Below are 21,064 nucleotides of genomic sequence, written 5' to 3'. Positions count from 1 at the left end.
CACCCATGGATATGCACAGAACCCACAAGCCTATCCTCAGGCCTCCCAGGGTGGCCAGCAGCACAGTGCAGGGCTCGATAGCAGCAGAGCAGCCATCCTATCTTGAGCTTCAGCATCTGGCGACGTTCCTGGCTGAGTCCACTGGGGATTTCGGGAACTGCTTCTGGCCTGCTTCCCAGTCGGTTCCCCTTCTCCCACAGTCCCTCCCGAGGCTCATACAGCCAGATCAGGTCCTCTGAAAATACACACCATCTTGGGTTTATTTGGGATTGGGCATTGCAGGTTCAGGCACAGTTTGTTCCTGGATAGGAAGAGTCATGACCTCTCAGCTCTCCTGGCACTTCAGGGGCCGCCCCCACAGATCCCCTCCCCATGTCCCTGCACACACGATGTCACTTCCCCCCTCCCTGCTCCCTGAGTCTCTTATTCTTTCACCAGCCGGTAGATATGGTGCTGAGCCCCGTGCTCGCTGGCTGACACCTCAAAGACATAAGCAACGCACAGCAAGGTCTCCTGCGTGTCTCTGTTGGTGACCACCTGCAAGTGATGAAAAAGATGAAAAAGGTGAGCCCCAAATGAGGGCATGCCATTTGCTCTACCTACCGATCCGCTCCCGCCCCACATGTGCGGGGCCCCTGTCCCCTCCACACACACACACCTGCAGGATGGTGAAGTTCTCCAGCACGCTGTTCATCATGTATTTCTCAGGCAGGTGCTTCAGCTTATGGATGAAATTGATCATGTACTCGCAGAGTGGGGACCGATGAATGCGGTATGAGTAGTGGCCATTCTCATAGCGGGCATACTCGGTCTGCAGGACCCAGGGAGCAGCGGACGTTTAGAATCTCTTTGGACCACCTCCAGCCCAGGCCCAACTCCACAGGGAAGCCATGACCCACTCACTCTCAAGTAGGAAGAAAAGGCAGGAGGCCTGGAGGCCCTTGAGAACAGAGCCCCCCTCCTCCCTCAGTGATAGGCAGGCCAGGTAAGGGAGGAAGGAGCATTGAGTGTAGCGGCACTAGGCGAGATGGGACAGAGCGATGACTCAGTCCTGACTGCACACTAACACACGCTAACGTGCACAAATGACAGCATGTAAACAGGTGACACCCGAACCGGATTGCTGGGCTGCATCAATGTCAATTTTCTGGTGGCCAATATTATGCTCTAGTTATGCAAGATGTTGCCCGATGAAGGGTACATGGGGTTACGATTGCATTGCGTGTGGAACCATAATTATCTTAAAATAAAATTTTATTTAAAAATAACTGGAAGAGCATCTTATAAACTACTATTGCTGTGGAGTGAGGTTCAGGCACTGGTGTGTTTCCAAAGTCCCCAGATGACCAAAGGTGCAGCCAGGGCTGACAAGCCCTGGGATGGGGGGCGCTGTCTCTTCCCTGGTGCCAGCCCGGCATCTGTGTTTGACATGAGGTGGGTTGCCAATAGGTAACAGACTTATTTATGAGGGGAAGAGCTCACTGACTCACACAAATCTGGGGAAAGGGGTGGGGGGGGGGGGGCGGGCAGGGATGAAGGCCAACCTGAAGCAGCAAGGGGCCTGGTTTAACAAACGTATGGGGAGGGCTCCTACCTCCACTTTCTCTACCACCTGCTTGCCAAAGGAGCAGACCTTGGTGGAGCAAGTGATTATCATGTTCTCCGGACTCTCATATTGGCTGGAGACTCCGTAGAAGGAGCTGCCTTCATCCTCGATGTTGGTGTTGAGGTCTGCCTGGAGGAAGACACAGGGAAGACAAGCAGTAGACAGGTGAGTCAGCAGGGGCTCCACCAGGGGTGGAGTCAGAAAGAAGCCTGGGGCCACAGTCCAGGTTCTAGGGCCAGGGAAAACATCAGGAGGGCCTAAAAAGAACTTGGACAGTAGGATCTTGGAAAGCTTCCACCTTTCTCCATATCCAGGCTTGGTATAAGATCAGGTTGTGTTGCCTAAACAATGGAAAAAGAGAACACTGGCACCTGTGTTAGTTTCAGGCCTCTGCTACCCATTTAGGCACCAACACACCCAGCAGGTGGGGCCCCCAATTTTGTCCTTAGGACTTCAAGTCCTATTGTCTAAGGCTCTGCTCTTGTTAAACTGCAAACATCTGAATCTATATCAGTCATTTCTATTTTAGTATGAATTTATCAGATCCTCTCCAGAGTCCATCCTAATGGTGAAGTAAGCGTGGGAACAGAAAGCCAGAATGGGAGACTGGCAGAGCGGAGAGTGGGAGGGGGTGCTGGTACATGGAGGAGAAGCTGGGACTTGACTATGTCTCATCCTCCAGTCCAGCTGGCCACTGGACCCTGCCAATGCTCTTTTGGAAATGGCTCTGGGGGTTGGCCTCTCACCCATCTCTACAGCATTACTGAGTCTAGCTACCCTTGACCTTCTTACATCTCTGTTTCAGCCTCCAGACTAATCCCAACACCAGTCTTCTTCCCTCTGGTTCATTCTCTAACTTCTCAGAGTTCTCTCCAAAAAACAAGTCTGATTGCATCACCCCATAGTTAAAACCCTCTCACCGAGCCCCTTGCCATCAGAGAACACTGCTCTCACTCTCCAGCCTGGCTTGTGAGCCTCTGGTCCTCTAGATCAGCTTCTTGCTGTTCTCCAACACACAGCTTTTCCTCCCCTCCTGAAAGCAGAGCCTGAAGCATCTGCTTGATGTTGGGTTGATTAGAAAAGGTGGAGTAAGATTCCTGATTTCACACACGGATCTCGGCCTCAGTCTGATCAGTGAGGCTCCCTGACCATAGGCCCCGCCCAACACCACACAGCTGACAAGGGATGGGTCCCAGGTCTTCAGGCTCCAACTCCAGTGCTTACCCAAATCTGGCAGAGTTACAGGACAGGGAGGGAGACACTGGATGAGATAATTCAGTGCCTTGGAGACTCTGAGGCAGGAACTGTATTTCAGAAGCCCTGAACCACTTGGGGGTCCCTATCCCCAGAACTTAGGCCCCACATCAAATCATTCCATCCGAACCAGGGGTGCTAACAGAGCCACTTAGGACCCAGAACAAATGCACAGATTTAAAAAGGTTCATTCTGAGGGTGGAGCCTCTCGTCCCGCCTACACACTAATCTGAAATCACTGCCACGCTGGACTCAGAGTGAGCCCTGCGGATGCAGTAGAAGCTCTAGACCCTTGGTGTCTAGATCCTGACACCAAGGACTCTTCCGCACAAAATAAGGGGATCCCCAGAACCCCAGGAAGCCTCTGGCACCATTTAGAGCCAGGCACAGGCAGTTCTGTTACTGGCCATTAGGGGAAGCTCAGTCATTATTTTTCTCTACTTTGGGGAAAGAAATTTTCCAAGAACAAGAACATTCTCTAGACTGGTGGAGGGCATTAAATGTCTTATGGCACAATAGAAATATTATGTAGCCACAAAAACTGTTGAGAAGGACCTGTATTTACTATTGTGAATTGACTACAACAATTGTTAAGTGAAAAAAAAAAGCAGGTTATGGTTATGGAACAGAATGTGGATGTGTTCCTTTTATGATGAGAAAAAGAAAAAAGGGTGTTTTCATGTTGAATAGAATGGCATATGTTGAGTGTAGTCTGTGATGGTTTTAATGAGGCCACTGGGAAGACAGGAAAAAAAGGAATTACGGCTACATTCAAGTCAATGCTCAGCCTCTGAAATAAACAGCAGTGTTGTGAACACCCCCCGTCCCGCCCCCGGGCTGGCCTGTCTTAGTACTCTGTGGTGGGGATGGGGCCCGGCAAGAGAGAGGGCCCGAGTCCTGGCCGGGGTGGACCAGGCCTCGGTGGGCTGCACACTGACGGCAGCTGGGACTGGCCCAAAGCTTTACAGTTAAGTATAAGGTGAACTGGGCTCAAAATCCAGCTCTCTATTTTCCCTGCTAAGTCACATGCTCCTCCTGGGAGACGAAGTTTGCCAGACTTCTTTAAAAAGGAACAGTTTGCTCAAAGTATGCTGTAGCTTTTAGCGCAGGGCAGAAGTGTGAAAAAGAGCTGGCAGGAAGCCCGGCTGCCCGGGAGGGCAGGCACCCGAATACGGGATGATAGGTGCCAGCCAAGTGGCAAGGCCAGGGCATAAGATAGTAGCACTCAGACTATAGCCCCTGCCAGCCTCCTCTTGATTAACGGTGTACGTATGTCCCACCTACCACAGGCCTTACCATGCCCCTACTGGTTTCTCTTAAATCAACTCGTTCCCTAACTCCATGCTAAGTAAGCAATAATACCCATGAAATCAGTCAGGGATTCTATTTTTTCTGATACATGTAATAACAACAGCATGACTACTAAAGAAGAAATATTTATTCATATGTCATCTAAAAGAATGCTGTGCACCACGGCTGGGCAGGACTGGTCCAATCCCTCCCTGGTTCTTCCCAGCACACAAAGGTCATGGCTGCCTAGCACCCCTGCAGTGCCCTGGACATGACATGCCCTTCATCACCTTGTGCTGGTAGGATCTGTTTGCATGGCCGTGGCCCCTTCCAGATGGTAGGCGCCCTGCCAGCAAGGACTAAGCTCTCCCAGGGTTTGGACCATACCTGGTGTGAGGTGTGCCTGTAACAAAGGCCACGTGTGGCTGTTCAACCTCTCACCTTTCGGTGGCACTGAGCGGGGAGAGAGATGAGCCCCACACCTCCCACCCCACCCCACCCCTGCCGACCTCCCCCTGCAACCTCCGCACCCTCCTCCGCCCCAGGTCTTGGTCAGAGCCCCCCACTCACCTGGCCCTTCCATCTCTCGGTCACCCACTTTATCCTGCTCCCTGCCTCCAGCACAGCCAAGGGGGGTAGGGCTCAGAGAGGCTGAGACATTGTCTCTGCTGTCAAGGAATTTGGAACTCATAGGACAGCAAGTAGGATAAATGTGATGGTGTTTTGAGTGGTAGAGAGGAGAGAGAAAGAGGGAGAGAGCTAAGGAGGTAGTGGGAGAGAGATAAACATCCCGCCAATGACCATCCAAAGTCTGCCCCGGGACCTGCCCTGTGATTATGCTGCACGGATCCTGGAGAGGCAGCCGGGGACACAGACAACCCACTCTCAGCACCCCCTCTAGCCCTCAGTGCCCCATCCTCCTAGTTACTACCCCACCCCCTCCTGCAGCCACACTTCAGGCACTTCCTGTCCACCCTTACATTCCCCCTTACTCTAATAAGCATGGCTTACCTTTCTCAGCCTAAGAGGAAGACTGCCCCCCCTCGCCCTCCTGCCCTCTGAGTGCCCCCATGCTCCCCTCCCTTCACCCTATTCATAGCTGTGATGCGGGTGGGCAGCCCAGGCGGGGCCTGGAACAGGTGTGGGGGATCGGGTGACTGACAGATGAGCCGAGACAGCCGCAGCCCAGGAGTGGGGGCCAGAGGGGCTCAGATTCATTGTCATGTGCTGGTATGTGCCTGAGAGAAATGTCAGGGCCCAAAGGGAGCAGCAGGCTGGGATGCAAACCAGTCTGGGGTACTCGCCTCCCTCCAAGGCCTCAGCTCACCTCTGCCCAACATTTTCAATTTACAGACTGGTGTTAACAACCATCAGTGTCTAAGAGTCCTCTCTCCCCTGCCCCAAGGACAGAGGTGGCCTCGGCTGGTCTCATGTGTTGTGGGGAAGGAGGGAGGGATTCAGCTTCTTAGTCCCTGCTCTAGACCGTACATGTCCCATCCAACAGAGCGCAGCCTCACAACTCAACCCCTCCTGCACCCAGATGCCAGCTCCAGCTGGAAATGATTTGTCCCGGCAGCCATGAGCCTAGGAACTAATACCGCAATCCCATCAAAGAACAGTAACTTTCAATGGGGGGTGGGCTAGGAGGCTGGGTTGGGGGTATTAAAGTCCTCCTCCAAGCAGACCCTGATCAGCTCCCCAGCATGCACAGTCAAGGCCTGGGCTGGACCAGAAGAACACTGCCAGGCTGGAGAAGAAAGGGAGGCTTTGGGGGAGGGGGCTTTGTTTCCTTGTCTGCTCAGCTCTCCTAACTGTGTGTGGTTGGTCTCACAGCAGCTTACAGCAGGGGAGGGAGCGGCCAGGCAAGTGGGCAGGAGAAGAGAGTTCCAGATGGCTGGGAACGCCAGAGCTGGCTGTGAGGACCCCATGGCTGACCAAAAGTCTCATGGTTAGCAAACAGGAGCATTTATTTTCCCCCATCACAGATTTGTACTCCCTGGTGGCTCTGCCCTCCCCACCCAGGAGGGACCAGATGGCTGCCAAGGTGCCCTGGCTGCCACCATGCCCCCATCTCCGATTTCACCCGTCCTCACCCTGACCAAGTGTCTGGCCTTCAGAGAGGGCCTGGCTCTAGGGGCTCAGGCAAGGGGCAGGGGCAAGGCAGGCACACAGCCTCCCTTCACTGCCAGCAGACCCCTCACACATCGTGGTCCTCAGAGAGACAGCCTCCTGCAGGCCCTCAAGAACAAAACTGCTGACTGTTCAGAGAAACAGGCCCAAGGAGGCTGAGATCTGCTTAGGTCATCACAGTTCTCAAGCGGCAGAATGGAGACAAGAGCCTCTACAGCCTAGCTGGGCCCCACTGCTGCCCCCCTGTTCTCCCGTGGCACACTGGAAGGGCCCCACTGGTGGCCCACCATGCTCCCCTATATCCTGGTTACTGTCCCGGGACCCTGAGATCTGCTCTGGATTCTCCCACTTGGAAGGTGAGCTCTTGGAAGACAAGGTCCATGTCAGGTCCACACAGTGGGGGCTATGTGCACAGCCACGGGCACAGCGCAGAGGCCACAGGGGAACCTGCTGGATCAATTTCCACCCCCTCCCTTCCCCCATCAATCCCTGCCTCCTACCTCCCCCAAAACATCAGAAGGAGGGGATGTGGGTCACAAGCCCACAAGGTTGGACAAGAACACTCTAAATCCTTTTCCCTACCCGCCCAACTCTCACCTCTGGCAGGACAATCTTCTTCATTTTCTGAAAGGGCAGTCTGGACTCTAGAAAACTCAAGAGGCCTAAGTGCCCAACTCTACAAGAAATGCGCAGTTAAGTCTGCCATCTCCACACCGCCATTCTCTGCTGTCCCTCAGGGCCTTGCGGATACTTTCTTAGGCAATCCAGAGCCTTCTCCAATGGGAAGAGGGGGAGCACAGGACCCTGAGCAGGGTACACCCCAGGCACTCTATAAGGTCAGGCAGCTCAGTGTCATGGTTCCGAGCACACACCCTGGAGACACAGTGGGTGTGAATCCTCGTGACCCTGGCAAGCCATTTCACCTCTCTGTGCCTCGGCTTCCCCTCTATAGAGTAAGGCTATCAACTGAACCTGCCTTTGGGGTTGCAGCCAGGATGGAACATGCTGATATATGTAAAGTGATGAATAGTGCCTGGTATGATTGTCCACCGACTGCCCTGACCTACCTTACAACATGTAGATCACGAGAACGACCAAAGGAAAAGAGGCTCACCCTGGCTGGGTGTCTTAAAGCCAGGCCCCTGCTTACTCTATGCCTCAGTTCTCCCCTGCCTTTGTGAGATGGGAGGCTGAGGATGGTCCTCAGTCTGGATGGTGGCTAGAAAAATACAGAATATTATGACTAAAAGACAGGAACTAGTGAAAAGGCCCCAAATATATCATTCACTCCTCCAGGGTACTGTTCCCATAAATGCTTCCTGCCAACTAGGCCTTCCTCTTGATCCAAAATTGCAACCCCAGGGTGACTGAGCCAGTGCTGAGAAGGAGCTACAAATCACCTTCCCAAGCTCCTTCTTCCAAGTCAAGGCTAAGCCTGGACTGATGTGGGGGCCTGGGGGAGGAAGACTCAAGAGAGGGTGCAGCCTTCGCCAAAGAGAAGACCAGAAGCCTCCCTAGACACACAGCAGGAACAGGAGTTGCCTGTACAGTGACAGTGCTAATGGTAGCCCATGGCAAAGCCTCTTGGCCCCAATTTCCATGTCATAGTTGGAAGGGAGAGTAGGGAAAGGAAAAAGGGAAGTGAGGTGGACTAAGCCCCTCCTGAAAAAAAGGAGAATGGGTCCCTGGGTGGCTCAGTCAGTTGAGCATCTGACTTCACCTCACTCTGGTTATGATCTCACAGTTTGAAAGTTCAAGCCCTGCATCGGTGAGCATGAGCCCTACTTTGGGTGAGCCCTGCTTCTCTTTCTCCCACTCTCTGCCCCTTGTAGGATTCTCTCTCTCTCTCTCTGCCCCTTGCTCACTTGCACCCTCTCCCTCTCTCACAAAAGAAAAGAAAAAAAAAAAAAAAAAGGGAGGACAACCTGCTATGTCAGCCTCTCTGGCTGAGGTCCTGAAGAGGCTGACACGCCTGCCTGACCTACCCTATTGGCTTCCAGTCTGGATGGCTAATTATTCAACTCAGGACAACTCTGGCCACTTCCCACCTGTTCAAAACCCTTCAATGATTCCTTATTACTAAAGAGAAGGGATAGCAAATCTTTCTCAAGTGTGCCACTATCTTCCCCCACTGCCTTCACCCATGGCAGTCATTGCCCATCAATCCAGAACCTTCTCCTTCTAGATCTTCTCAACCCAGCATGGAGGCAAGACCACACCACAAGAAAGTTCAGCAAACTCAAGACTAAAGGCTGGCCAGAGCTAGAAGGAGCCCTGGGGGGCAAAGGAAGCAAAAGGAATTATAACCTAAAGCACCTACAGAGGGCTTAGAGATAAGAAGTGAGCTGGTGTTCCTGAGAGAAGGCCTCAGTGGCTCTGGCCTGGAGGGACCAGGACAGTGGGGGCAGGGGAGGGACAGGCTTCTACACAAGGAACTGACTGAAAGGCAGTACCAAGGATGGTTAGGCCTCCGGGCCACCTCTCTCACCCTTCAGCAAAAGACCAGGGAATAATCATCTTCAGAAGTTAAACAGGAGGGCTTTGGGCTTCAGGGACCCTGGGCAGGCCCGAACAGGGAAGACATAATTAAGTGAAACCCGCATAAGAAATGTTTGGCGCCCCCCAGCCCTTCCTGCTGCCTCACGCCTCGGATGCAGTGACCACGTATACCCCTTCCAGGGGCACAACTCAAGGAGTCTTCTATGGAGAAACTGAGCCACCTCAAGAAAAAAAGGTCTGACAAACATACTGACATTTATTGATTTCCTAAAAAAAAACAAAAAACAAAAAAAAAAACAGATGTCAAGTCCGACCTTGCACACAGAGCTCCCAATAACTATTAAATATGGGCATGGCGTAAACAACAAAAGAACTTCAGACTTCATCAAAATGAATACCCTCTGTGCTCCAAAGGACACTATCAAGAATGTGAAAAGAGAGCTGACAGACTGGGAGACAAATCTCCAAACCGCACGTCTAATAAGGGACTTCTATGTATAATATATAAACTCATGACTCCATAATAAAAGACAATCCAATTTAAAAATGGGCAAAGGAGCTCAAAAAACATTTCTCCAAAGAGGATACAAAAATGACAAGCACAGAGAAATGCAAATCAAAACCACAAGGAATCCCACTTCATACCCACTAGGATGAGTATAATCACAGAAAATATCAATTGTCAGCATGGGTCTGGAGGAACTGGGACCCTCATACAACTACTGGGGGGAATGTAAAATGGTGCAGCTGCTTTGGGGGACTGTCTGGCAGCTCCTCAAAAAGGCAAAGAGTTGCCATATGACTCAACAATTCCACAAGTGTCTACCCAAGAGAAATGAAAACCTACGGCCACACAAAAACTTGTCATGAAGTTCACAGCAGCATTATTCATAAAAGTTGGAAACAACACAAAAGTTCACCAACTGATGAACAGATAAACGAAATTTGGTATATCCATGCAACGGAGTCTAAGTGAGCCATAAAATGGAACCAAGTACTGATTCATGCTATAACACAGCTGAACCTTGAAAACATTATGTTAAGTGAAAGAAGCCAATCACAAAGGATCACATATTGTATGATTCCATTTATATGAAATGTCCAGAAAAGTCAAAGCTATAATGACAACATTAGTGGTTGCCTAAGGCTGGGAGACTGAGCATAGGAGGTGGTAGCTAAAGAGTATGGGGCTTATTCTAGGTGATGAAAATGTTCTAAAATTGACTGGCTGCACAACTCCGTGAATATACTAGAAAACACTGAACTATACATTTTAAGTCAGTGAATTTTATGGCAGGTGAATTATATGACAAGAAAGCTATTAAAAAAATATGGACCAGGGGCGCCTGGGTGGCTCAGTCGGTTGAGCATCTGACTTCGGCTCAGGTCACGATCTCCCTGTCTGTGGGTTCGAGCCCCGCGTCGGGCCCTGTGCTGACCGCTCAGAGCCTGGAGCCTGTTTCAGATTCTGTGCCTCCCTCTCTCTCTGACCCTCCCCCGTTTCATGCTCTGTCTTTCTCTGTCTCAAAAATAAATAAATGTTAAAAAAAATTAAAAAAAATATATATGACCAAAAAATATGACCATTTTAGGAAACTGTCCAACTTAAAATACAGACATCAAAACAGATAGAAAAAGGGATTAAAAGGACACAAAGAAAGGCGAAGAAACTTAAAAAATGATTCTAACTTTGTATCCCCAGAAAGGAAGAGAAAAACTGTAGTCATGAAACAAGATCAGGATGTACTCAAAGAACAAAAAGGAACTCTTAAAAATGTCATGGTCAAAGTTAAATATCTGACAGAAGGTGGTGCAGAGAATGCAACCATATTCCATTGATCTAATCTACCACTAACTGTGCAATGTGCCAAGATCTTTGGAATGACTAAGATAGGAAAATGCCACCAACTGAACTATGACACACTAGCAACTGAAAGACTCATCCATCTTCTTCTACAGTCACAGAACCCTAATTTTATTGAGAATGGCAGTTTACTCCACCAAAAGAGTACATTTCCCTGGCTCCTTTGCAGCTAGGTGCAACCATACAACGTAATTAGGTGCTGTGTGGAACTTCCAAGAAGGCTCCATAGAGGAAACGAAGTTGGCTTCTTCCTTCCTGATGGCTGGAACTGGAAGATAAATATGATGGCTGGAACTCCAAAAGCCATGATCTTGAGGACAGAAGGCATGCACTGTGTATGGCAGACAGTTGGAAAGGAGACAGGCCCCAGTGATTTCAAGGAGCTGCTGGACCAGCCTAGACAGTCCATCTCGACTTACTTTACATGAAAGAAAAATAAACTACATCTTTATGCCACTGTTACTTTGGGTTTTATGAACTATACACTCAGATACACTCTTAACTAATTTAGAAGAATTAGAAGATAAAGTTAAGGAAATCTCCAAGAAGATGAATTGGAAAAATCAACAAAAAAATTATAAAACTTATAGAGGATAGGTCCAAGAAATCCAGCATTAGACTAACAGGGGTTCTTGGTAAAGAACACAGAGCAAACGGAGGGAAAGAAACAATATAAGTAAATTTCCCGAAATTGAGAAATACTAATGTCACAACTGAAAGTGCCTGGCTTAAAAATTAGAAAGTAAAAACACAGACAGCCCAAAGCTCATGAATGTGAAACTTAAGTACATAAGGGATAGAAAGGAAAATGCAAATTTTTCAGAGATAAAAAACAAAAACGAAACCCAGTGGCACAACAAAGGATAGAGAATTAGGATATAATGAGACTACTAGTGTTTGAAGACAATGGAGCAACACATTGAAAAATGATTCTTGCAAATCCTTTCTGGGAAAATGATTTATGACCTAGTTTCTCTACCCAAACTATTGATCTGGTCCCCCAAAACAGGCATTCAAACAGGCAAAGACTTAGAATATTTATCTATCACACATTTTTTTCTTAGGGAGGTACTAGAGAATGTTTTCCAGCAAAATAAGTGGGACACCAAACAGAGAGAAACAGGAGATCTGGAAAGCCTTAGATTCAATACAGGAGAAAAGTGGAAGCAGTCTAGGTGTAGAGAATAACCAGTTCAGATTGGAGCAGAACAGAGGCACCCGGGAGGAAAATCTCCAGGAGAAAGGGTAAACTGATAAATGATCTGATAGGTTTGAGCATTTGGGGAAAAACTTAATAAAAAAAAAAATTTATATGATGGTTATGATGGAACGATTTGTAAAATTTTAATAATAGGTTTATTTAGAAATATGCAAGTAAGAAAGCCATTTATTTGTAAGAAAAAAACAAGAAAATTGTACAAAAAATAAAACGTGATCATAACACATAGTTACATCATAAGCATTATTCTTGGCTCTCTGGTAGTCATTTTGCATGGTCAAAAATGTAAACATTTTATTGCTTTTATTAAATTATACAACTTACTGTATATGATAGTACTGAGGTGATGAGGGGGAAAGTGATATAACATTGCTGATGCTTTTCTACAGTACTGGAATAAATACAAAATGTCTTAGTTGTGATATCAAGGTATAGCAATATAAAGGTAGGACTTTGAACTCAGGAGATAAAACCTAGAATAAACAAGCGAAAATTTACATCAACTGCCTCTGGGGATCGGGATTGGGGTTGGGGAGGAGTGGGACAAAAATCTGACACTTCTCACTATAAGCCTTTGGTATTAGTTAATATTCACTGATTTAAAAATAAGATAAAGTGAAAGAAAATATAACCTATTTTTCATCCCAGGATAGATTAAAACCCAGACCTTGTATGACCAAGACCTTCAGGATCCAACTCCCCTTTCCAGTCTTATTATCTATTATTCCCTCTCACACACCTGTACCCATGATTTCCCCTCTAGAGCCCACTTCCTTATGCCTCCCCCAGGCTGTACCAGCCCTTGCCAGGCTCAGATCCTGATAGATCTGGCCCATCCCTAAAGGCCCAGGTCCAATTTCCATTCTGCTCATACAGCAAGCCTGCAGTGTGTAAAAGCCAAGCACCCTAAAGCTCCAGGGCCCCGAGTCTCAGTTCTAGCACTGTCTCTTCTGAAGATAGCCAGGCCCATGGGTTTGATTATAGAAGCCCAGGCTGGAGATTCCCAGCCAGGGGCCTTTAAGCCACCTGGAATTATATGTAAAATACTCTGAAACTGTTCAAAGGCTCCAATCAGCATGCCCGAAGGACTTCTGCACTTCCTCACCACTGGCTTAGTGTGCACTTGTCTGACTCTCTTCCCTGCACCCCTTTTCTGCGTATACTGGGCCCCCAGAAGGTAAGCTCCCAGCACAGGTACTACACCTCCTAGTCTTAGAGGAGATGTTTCAAAAGCAGGGGGCTCTCCCAACACAGAACCCGTCCAGGGGTGAGGCAGGGAAGGCAGCAGAGGCAAAGCCTATGGGCTCAGCTGTTTGACAAGCTGGGTAGGTATTCCTCTTGGGGTGACCTATCCTAATCCTACGGCCTACTTCTCCAAGCCCTGCCCAGCCCAAGAGCTGCTCTGTTCCAGCCCTGAAACCAGCTCAGGAGTTGGCAAACATTCCACGTTGGCTCTTTGTCTATGCCCCCTTCAGTGTCTCCTGAGGTCTGTTTGCAGCGCTATAGCCCCCTAGAGGCTGCATTTCCTGGCCAGACCCGGATGCCATCACCACCTCTCAGAAGAGAGACTGATTCTGCTAGCTCGGCCCTCCAGCACCACTGGCTGGCTCCCTGTCTCAGCCTCCCGCCACTGTGTGGCCGTTTTGTGCTTGCTTCCCCACTCTGCACTGGCCCTGCCTTCTCCGGGTTTCCACTCATGGAAATGGCACCTTATGCTCACTCTTCCTCCCTTCTCCTCGTTATCATCAACGTACTAGGGACTGGAAGGAAGAGTTTATCAAAGGGCTTACCCAGAATTTCACAAGAAAAAAGGCATTGGAAGGTCCCCGTTCAAAGAGCTCCTTGAGTCCCCCCTTTTTCTCTGGGAATTTGTCATAGATCTGGCGGATGTCCACGGCTTCGAGGTAGGGGTCACTGTAGCTTGGGCTTGACTGGCCAATGTGTACAAACAGGTGCTTGTTATACTGTGGAGAGAACAGCTGGTTTCAGGGACAGGTAGAAGGTATCAGGGCAGACACAGCAGCCCAGAGCTCAGATCACAGCCATGCCACCTAGAGCACGTGACTTCACTTCTCTGGGCCTCAGTTTCCCAACTGGTTAAATGGAGACAGTAAAAGGATCAAATGTAAAGCAAAGGTAACGCGTATAAAGCATTTGGTGCTGTGCCTGCACCTAGTCAGTACTCAATAAATTGCAGTTATGTGTATCATTCTTGCCCTGGCTATGTGGGCATTTTCTATCTTTGGGCCTCAGTTATCTCATCTGTCACGTCAGACCACTGACCTAGATAAGCTGTTTTCAAACGGTGCTCCACCCTATAGATGGGGGCTAGGCTGCCTCTGTGTCCCTTACAGGCACCTGGCTACAACCAAAGTCTACTTCTTCTGTTGTACCCACTGGGCTTCTGAGTAAGAGTATGATTAATGGGTGCCTCAGCTGAAAAAACAAGTTTGAAAACATCAGTGTGAAATGGTCTGTGAAGTCCCCCAGGCTTTGGCACCCTGTCAGCCCAGCCTTCTCTAGCTCCTCCTCCTCCTCTGACCTTTGCAGGTAACGCTGGTCACCAGGGACACGGGACCCTGAAGGAGACAGGGTGGGGATGGGGCTCCTCTCTCTGCTACCGTCCCAAAGATATGGGTCAGACACAGGAGGCTCCTCAGAGCCACAGGGGAAAGGGGGGGCGGTGCTGGGTGGGAGGGCAGAGAGCATGGAGGGAAGAGTACAGATCAGAGAGGGAGCAGCAGAGGGAGAGGCCAGGAGAACCGGGATAGAAAAAGAAACCAGGGGACGGCTTTGGGGTGGGAGCATCAACAGTGTCAGGGAAAGAGGGAGGTGAAGTGAGGAAAGAAGAGGGAGGGAGGATGAAGGAAAGGGGGAGGGCCAATGGAAGGGAAGACTGGGAAGCAACAGGACATCTAAGTAAAACCCAGAAGTGGAGTGGGGCAGAAGGCCAGGGCAGGAAGCCAGAAGTGGGTGGGAAAAGAGCTGGAAAGACATGGGAGCAAGAACCTCTGGGAACAGGAGAGGGTGGGAGAGCCAGCCAGACCCAGGCCAGGACCTACCGTATCAGGGTCCTGCTGCTGCTCCAGGAAGGCAGAGAACTCCAACATCCAGAGCTTGGAGCTGGCCACACTGCGGCCCTGCCATGGGGGTGCCGGGGGTGCTGAGGGCGATGGGGCGGGTCCTGCAGGAGACTCAAACCCTGCATGCAGCAGGAAAGGCACATGGGGACGGGTCCACACCTCAGCCTCTGCGAGGATCCCAGGCCCAGCCGTGAGACCCTGTGCTGGCAAGGGAATCATCTCCTGCCTCCCCTAAATGGGACCCCCCCCGGCAGGGGTGGTGGAGGGGAGTGCCTGGCCCGGTACAAGTTAGGCCCCTTGGGCCCCCCATACAGAACTGTCCTCAAGAGAAAATGGATGCCGCGTGGAGGGGCCGGGATGCCAGCTGGGCTGAGGGCTTCCGAGCAGCACAACTACGTTCTTGTGGAGGAGCTTCTGGTCCGGTCAAAGATAACCAGACACACTGACTGCTTTATAGTGATGGAAGCCCCGTGAGAACTGGAAGTTTCCGGATCTGTTCACTGCAGTCTCTCCAGCTCCTAGAACAGTGCCTGGCATTCCTTACAGGTTTGCTAATAACAGAAGTAATGAGTGTGATAAGAATTGACAAAGTATGCACTTGGGGGTGGGCAGGGAAGGTTTTTCCCAAGAAAGTGATGCTTGAAGGAAATAGTAAGTACAGGCAGGAGGGGAGAAAGGGGAAAGGGTGCTCCAAGCAGAGGACACGGCAGAGGCAAACTAGGGGCTGTGAGAAGCCCCGTCCTCAGAGGAACTGGAGAGTGGGTGGGTTTGTGCCAGTGGCAGGAAACGAAGACAAGAGATGAGCCGGACGGGGGTACTGGGCTAAGCAGCATGAATTTTAGCCTGAGAGTCTGAGAGGGACAGAGGATTTTAGGGAGGACAGTGAACTGATCAGACATGCATTTCTGAAAGATCCTACTCAGTGTGAGGGAAGGACTGGGCAGGGGTGAGGCGGTCAGAGGATTGGTCCCAGGGATGTTTTCCCAGTGGAAAAATGACGGCCTGAATGAAAGCAGTGTAGTGGAGGGAAGAGTAAGGGATAGAGGAGGCACATCCTGGGCCTTAGTGACTGACGGGACATGAGAAAGCAGTGAGACAGAACTCCAGACACCAGCTTTCCAGGCTGGGAAGCCCCACATGCTGAGGTGGGTAACTCGGGAGCATTCAAGGAAGGAGACAGAGAAGAAACACAGGGGTGGGAGGAGGGCCATGCTGGACACTGAACAAGTGCTATGTGCCAGACATGACTGGATACACAGAAGACACAGACCAGTCAGCCACAAACGTTGCCCCCCAACCCCAGATACTGGCAATAGAGTGTCAAGTGTCAGATGGGGGTGCAGAGCGCTCAGGATGCCTAAACTGGGTGGGGGCAGGGCAGAGGAGCTTCCAGGAGGCCTGAGCAACAGCCCAGAGGCAGGGCAGGGCTGGGGGCATGGAGGGAAGGAGGGAGAGGAGAGAAAGCTAAGTTACCAAGGAGGTCCATGCAAGTCCTACTACAGAGTTTAGATTGTACCCAGAAGGCACCAGGGAGCCAGGATTGGAGTTTGTTTGTTTGCTCATTATTTATTATTTATCTATCTATCTATGTATCTATGTATCTATGTATCTATCTATCTATCTATTTATTTATTTATTTATTTATTTATTTATTTATTTATTTAAGGATTGGAGTTTAAGCCTAGGAACCACATGGTGGGATTGATGCTTTATAAAGGTCCCTGGGGTAAATTACAGGGTGAAGAGGGGAAGCGAGATAAAACCGGTGTCAGGTTAAGAGGCTGCTGCAGTAATCCAGGCAAGAGTAGGTGGGCCTGAACCAAGACAGTGAGGCCAGGGAGAGGAGGGGACACACAGGAGGGTGGATCGCTCGTGCTGGGAGAAAGTAGCAATAGGGACACCAGGAGGGTGGATCGCTTGTGCTGGGAGAAAGTAGCAATAGGGACACCAGGAGGGTGGTGGGCTGCTCTCAGAACAGAACCAGCCAGGCCAGAAGGTCAGCAGGGAGTCATTCCCCGAGCCAGAAAAGTTGGTTAAGGGGAAGGATCCTGTCTTGCCCTTCAGAGAGGAAGGAGGTAAGGGACCTCCATGAGAAAGCAGCAAAGACAGGGCAGGTTACCTGAGCAGTGAGAGGGAGGGGCCCTACCCATGCTCCAGGCCTCTGCCCAGGAGTGTTCCCTCTGCTCACAAGTGGCTCCAGGCAACAAAGCCACACTCTCCTTGGACCTCCCATTTTGAAGGAGACATCTTAGCATCACCAAGAGGGAAGCCATCCCAGGAGCCAAGCTGCACAGGACACACATGCAGCATAGAAAGATGGCCGGGGGACAGCTGCCCTGGGGCACAAGGACCGTCCCCTCTGACCCGTGTGCACCCTTGGAAGCCCTGAGTATATCAAACAACCCGAGAGGCATGGCGGGCTTGGTGCACGGCAGAGGTGTGCGTGGCAGGAGCACAGAATGGGGTGGGGCCAGGAGACTGAGCACACGCCAGGGCAGCATGTAACAGGGGCATGAGGCATCCAGCTGTCGGGGGGCCGGGACCTGGAGGGCAGGAGCTGCAGGTGTGTGAGGTGCACGGGAGCTGTGCGCTGCCGACCCACCTGGCAGAGTCAGCGAAGTCTGGACAGCGTAGGTTTGTTGAGAGAAAGGTTTCACACTATGGAGACAGGAGAGAGGAGGTGTAAGCCCTGGGCAGGTTGCAGCCCAGGAGTCTCTGGCAGTGTCCAACGCTGTGTGTGGCTGGCCCCAGTGGTCTGAGCATAAGTGGCCTTAATGGGCTCTGGCCACCTGCTCCCTCCCCTGCCAAGCCCCTCAAGTTTCATGGATGACCCACAGAAGCAGCATGTCTGCTGGGAAAATCCATTCCTCCCTCCTTCCTTCCCTCCCAAGCCAGCCAGAGGTCTGCTTCCTAGCCCCTCTCCCTCAGGGTCCCAAGCTCTGGCCTTGTTTCACACTGGACAGACTGGAGTTTCAGCAAATGCCACCCTAGCGTGTCCACACCACAGACTGAGCTATTGCCTAAAAAGCAGGACAGCCTGATCCCAAAGCTCAAGCCCCTCCTTGAAAGGCTGCCCCCAGACTGCCACCCTGTCCCATACTGGGAGCCAGGCTCAACAGCACAAGTTCACAGGCTCAAGTTCAGTTCAGAGAGCAACTGGTAGCAGGCCATACTCACTCATGGGATGTTCCAGCTTGGCTCGGCAAAGCTCCTTGCCAAAACTGAGGAGGCAAAAAGCACAGAGTCAGCACAGCCCCATGCACCAGGGCCATGGTGTGGGAAGACCGAGCAGGGGCCTCATCTGGAAGGCAGGGTTGGGGGCCTAGACCCAGTGGGCAGTAAGGAGAGTCAGCACTGCTACACTGGGCTAGGTTACAGCAGTGTCCCAAAGTGTGTTTCAAGGAGCTCTAGTCTCTAGACACACTCTGCCAAGAAGGTGCTCCTTGAGAGAAACCCCAGGTTTAGAATTACAGCAACTGTATTCCTCCCTTAGAGGCCCACAGTGCGTAGCAGCACATAAGGCCTGAACAGTCCAAGGTCAAGAAACCTATTTAGTTGTAAGCGTCCCAAACTTCCTTATGCACAAAATTATTTTGTTCCCTATCTATGCAATATTCTGACGGACTAGCAGTCTCTGGAGCACACTTTGAAAACTCCTGGACGAGAGGCTCACCGAGCATGGGGTGAGGTCCTTCCCTACACACCTAGGGCAGTGTTATGGGTGCATGGTGAAGACCCATGTAGACCCTATAGCCAAGCAAACCTTGTGAGGACACAGCCCTAGAAAGGAGGAGCCTTTCTAGATCATTCTGAAAGGGTGACCAAGCTGGCCGTGGCCAAGAAATTTAAAACCCAAACAAGCGTTTGTTCCTGAACATCAGCTCTCCGACTGGAAAGGGAACAGTGCTGAGGAGCGGAGGGGAGGGGGAGCCGGGACAGGGCCAAGTGGTGGAGAGCTGCTCAGGGGCATGCTGGTGTTACACCAAAGACTCAGGCGTCAGCCCCCTCACCTGTCAATCGGGCCAACTCTGTAGAGCTCCTTGGTTGGTCAGCTAATGGGAGCTGCTTTGCCCCTTGTGGGAGGTCTGCTGTGTCACCGTCAAGGCCCCCGAGAAGGTGGTGCCGATGTCAGCAGAGCTGTGCCTCAGCGTGGCCCCTTGGCCCTTGGTCCCTCCTTCCCCCTGGCTCTCCTGGCCTGGGAGGACTCAAGTGAGAGAAATGTGGCCTGGCCAGTGCCTCTGGCTCCTCAGGAGGGGGAGGAGTGAGAACGAGGGGCTGGTGTGGCCTCTGGCTCCAGGCAGCCCCACTTACCCCTGAGACTGCTGGGTGGCCTGGGCCCCGGGCGAGGGCCATTTTACTGTGGAAGGCTGTGGCGGAGATGGCCTGGGCGGGCGACATGGGAGCCATGCTCTGCAGGGCCTTGTCCTTAGCTGCCTGGTCCTGGGGAGACATTGGAAGGGAGGGCCTCAGCAGTGGTCACTAGGGCAGGCAAGGGCAAGGCGGGGTCCGGGCTTGTGCTCAGGGAAGCTGTCCTATCGCCAGTGGCCAGAGCCCTGGACAAGGCCCTGAGGGCTGAAGCTTACGCCCCTGCAGTGCTATTAACTTTGTTTGTGACTAAGTGCAGGTCACTTGGTTTCTCTGATCAGTTTCCTCATCTGTCAAAGGGGCAAAATACGTGTCCAGCCTATTTTATTAGAGCTTAAAGGGCCTTTTGGAGACCATCTGCCAGGCGGTGTCTCCATGGGGATACTCTGAGAACAGGAGCTTTTTAGTCCTTGCTCGCCTCCACACCACTGGCAGCTGGCATGGTACCTGGCTCATAGTAGATGATACATAAATATGTCAGAGCCCTCCTTGAATGGACAGGAGGGGTAATCCTCGGTCACATGAACTGTCTAGAGGCATGGGGCGATCTCCTGTGGCCCCACCTGTCTCAGGCCTGCCCCAGGGGTCTCCCCTTGCACTGTGGACACCCAAGTCACCCCCAGACTTTTCCATGTCAGGATGTAAACATGTACGGTCTGCCCTCCCTGGGTCCAAAGGCCCCAAAAACGGGTTCACCCTGCACCAGCTCTGAACAAAGAAGTACTCAGGGAAGCATATGTGAGGAACAAACAGGCACTTAATGACATTAGTGATGATGATAATAATAGTAGTAACAATTTTTATATGTGTGTAAGCCAGCAGTTCCCATCCTGAGTGTCCTAATCCCACAGGTCTTCAAAAGTGATGAGACCGTATTTCAGTACTGAGATTTCTGTATTTCAAAAAGCCTGATGGGAACTGTGTTTTTGTCCAAAATAAGACCACATTTATAGACTGGAATGGCAAGTATTATTCAGCGTGTATAGCTTAATTGAGGCCAAAAGATTGGATTATGTCAACTCAGGAGCTCAGATTAGAAATTCTATCTTTACGATGAATATTTTTAAACAGAGAAAATAAATTAGCTGTTATTTGGTAATGAAGTTGGTAGACCCAGATCTGTCCTGAGTCATAACCGAGTCATCCCGGAGAAGCGATGGAGGTCCCTGCAGCCTACAGGTGCCATTCTATGACAGTTTCACTGAGTCCCCACCATAGCCTTGTGAGGCGGGCACCACCTTGGTGGCCCCCGACAGCATCCCAACACCTCGTGATTCTGGGGCAGGATTCCAAAGGCCCCTCCACTCAGCCTCTCCAGGACCATCTGCACTCACTTGGCACAAGGTGACCCACACGTGGACTCTGAACATCACAGCACTCCTGTGAGGCCAATAGCACCAGTAGGATCCCCATTTTAAGATGAAGAAACCGAGGCTCAGAGAATTTATGTGACTACGGTGTTGACAGTGGTGATGGTTGGCCTGAGAGTTTGGCCCCGGTTGGCATTATCAATTTACCTCTGGGCCTCTGCAGGGCTGGAGCAGGGGGGTGGAGGACACTGGGGCAGGGAGTGAGGAGGATGGACACTGATATTTGCCAGCACCCAGCGCACACCACAGAACACACAGGAAACCCTTCTGAGTGGACGGGTCATCCTCAAACCACTGTCCTTTTGGGGTCAAACTTGGGCCTTGCTCTCAGAGGCTCCCTGATAACCAAAGAGGGAGCTAATCAGCATAAGGTGGCCTCTTCCC

At 50.9% G+C, this 21,064-nt stretch overlaps 1 protein-coding gene across 8 annotated transcripts in view; it reads right to left on the bottom strand.

Moving 5' to 3' along the window:
* Positions 1 to 242: 242 nt before the first annotated feature.
* TEAD4 (TEA domain transcription factor 4) overlaps positions 243 to 21,064 on the bottom strand; it is a 65,060-nt gene continuing 44,238 nt past the window's right edge. For 4 of the 8 annotated variants that reach the window (XM_045466847.1, XM_045466851.1, XM_045466850.1 and 1 more), the window contains 8 exons: positions 19,257 to 19,385; positions 18,123 to 18,166; positions 17,548 to 17,603; positions 14,925 to 15,112; positions 13,653 to 13,826; positions 1,595 to 1,735; positions 659 to 811; positions 243 to 537 (listed from right to left, as the gene is read on the bottom strand). In XM_045466847.1, the coding sequence (XP_045322803.1) occupies positions 424 to 537; positions 659 to 811; positions 1,595 to 1,735; positions 13,653 to 13,826; positions 14,925 to 15,112; positions 17,548 to 17,603; positions 18,123 to 18,166; positions 19,257 to 19,385 (999 nt within the window). In that variant the 3' untranslated portion in view covers positions 243 to 423. The remainder of the gene's footprint in view (positions 538 to 658; positions 812 to 1,594; positions 1,736 to 13,652; positions 13,827 to 14,924; positions 15,113 to 17,547; positions 17,604 to 18,122; positions 18,167 to 19,256; positions 19,386 to 21,064) is intronic. The other 4 variants (XM_045466848.1, XM_045466855.1, XM_045466854.1 and 1 more) reach the window with 2 other exon arrangements.

This window comes from Leopardus geoffroyi, chromosome B4 (assembly GCF_018350155.1).
Source record: "Leopardus geoffroyi isolate Oge1 chromosome B4, O.geoffroyi_Oge1_pat1.0, whole genome shotgun sequence".
Classification (NCBI taxonomy): Eukaryota; Metazoa; Chordata; class Mammalia; order Carnivora; family Felidae; genus Leopardus; species Leopardus geoffroyi.
The sequence above is the reverse complement of the archived record's forward strand: the minus strand, read 5'-3'. Positions and strand labels throughout refer to the sequence as shown.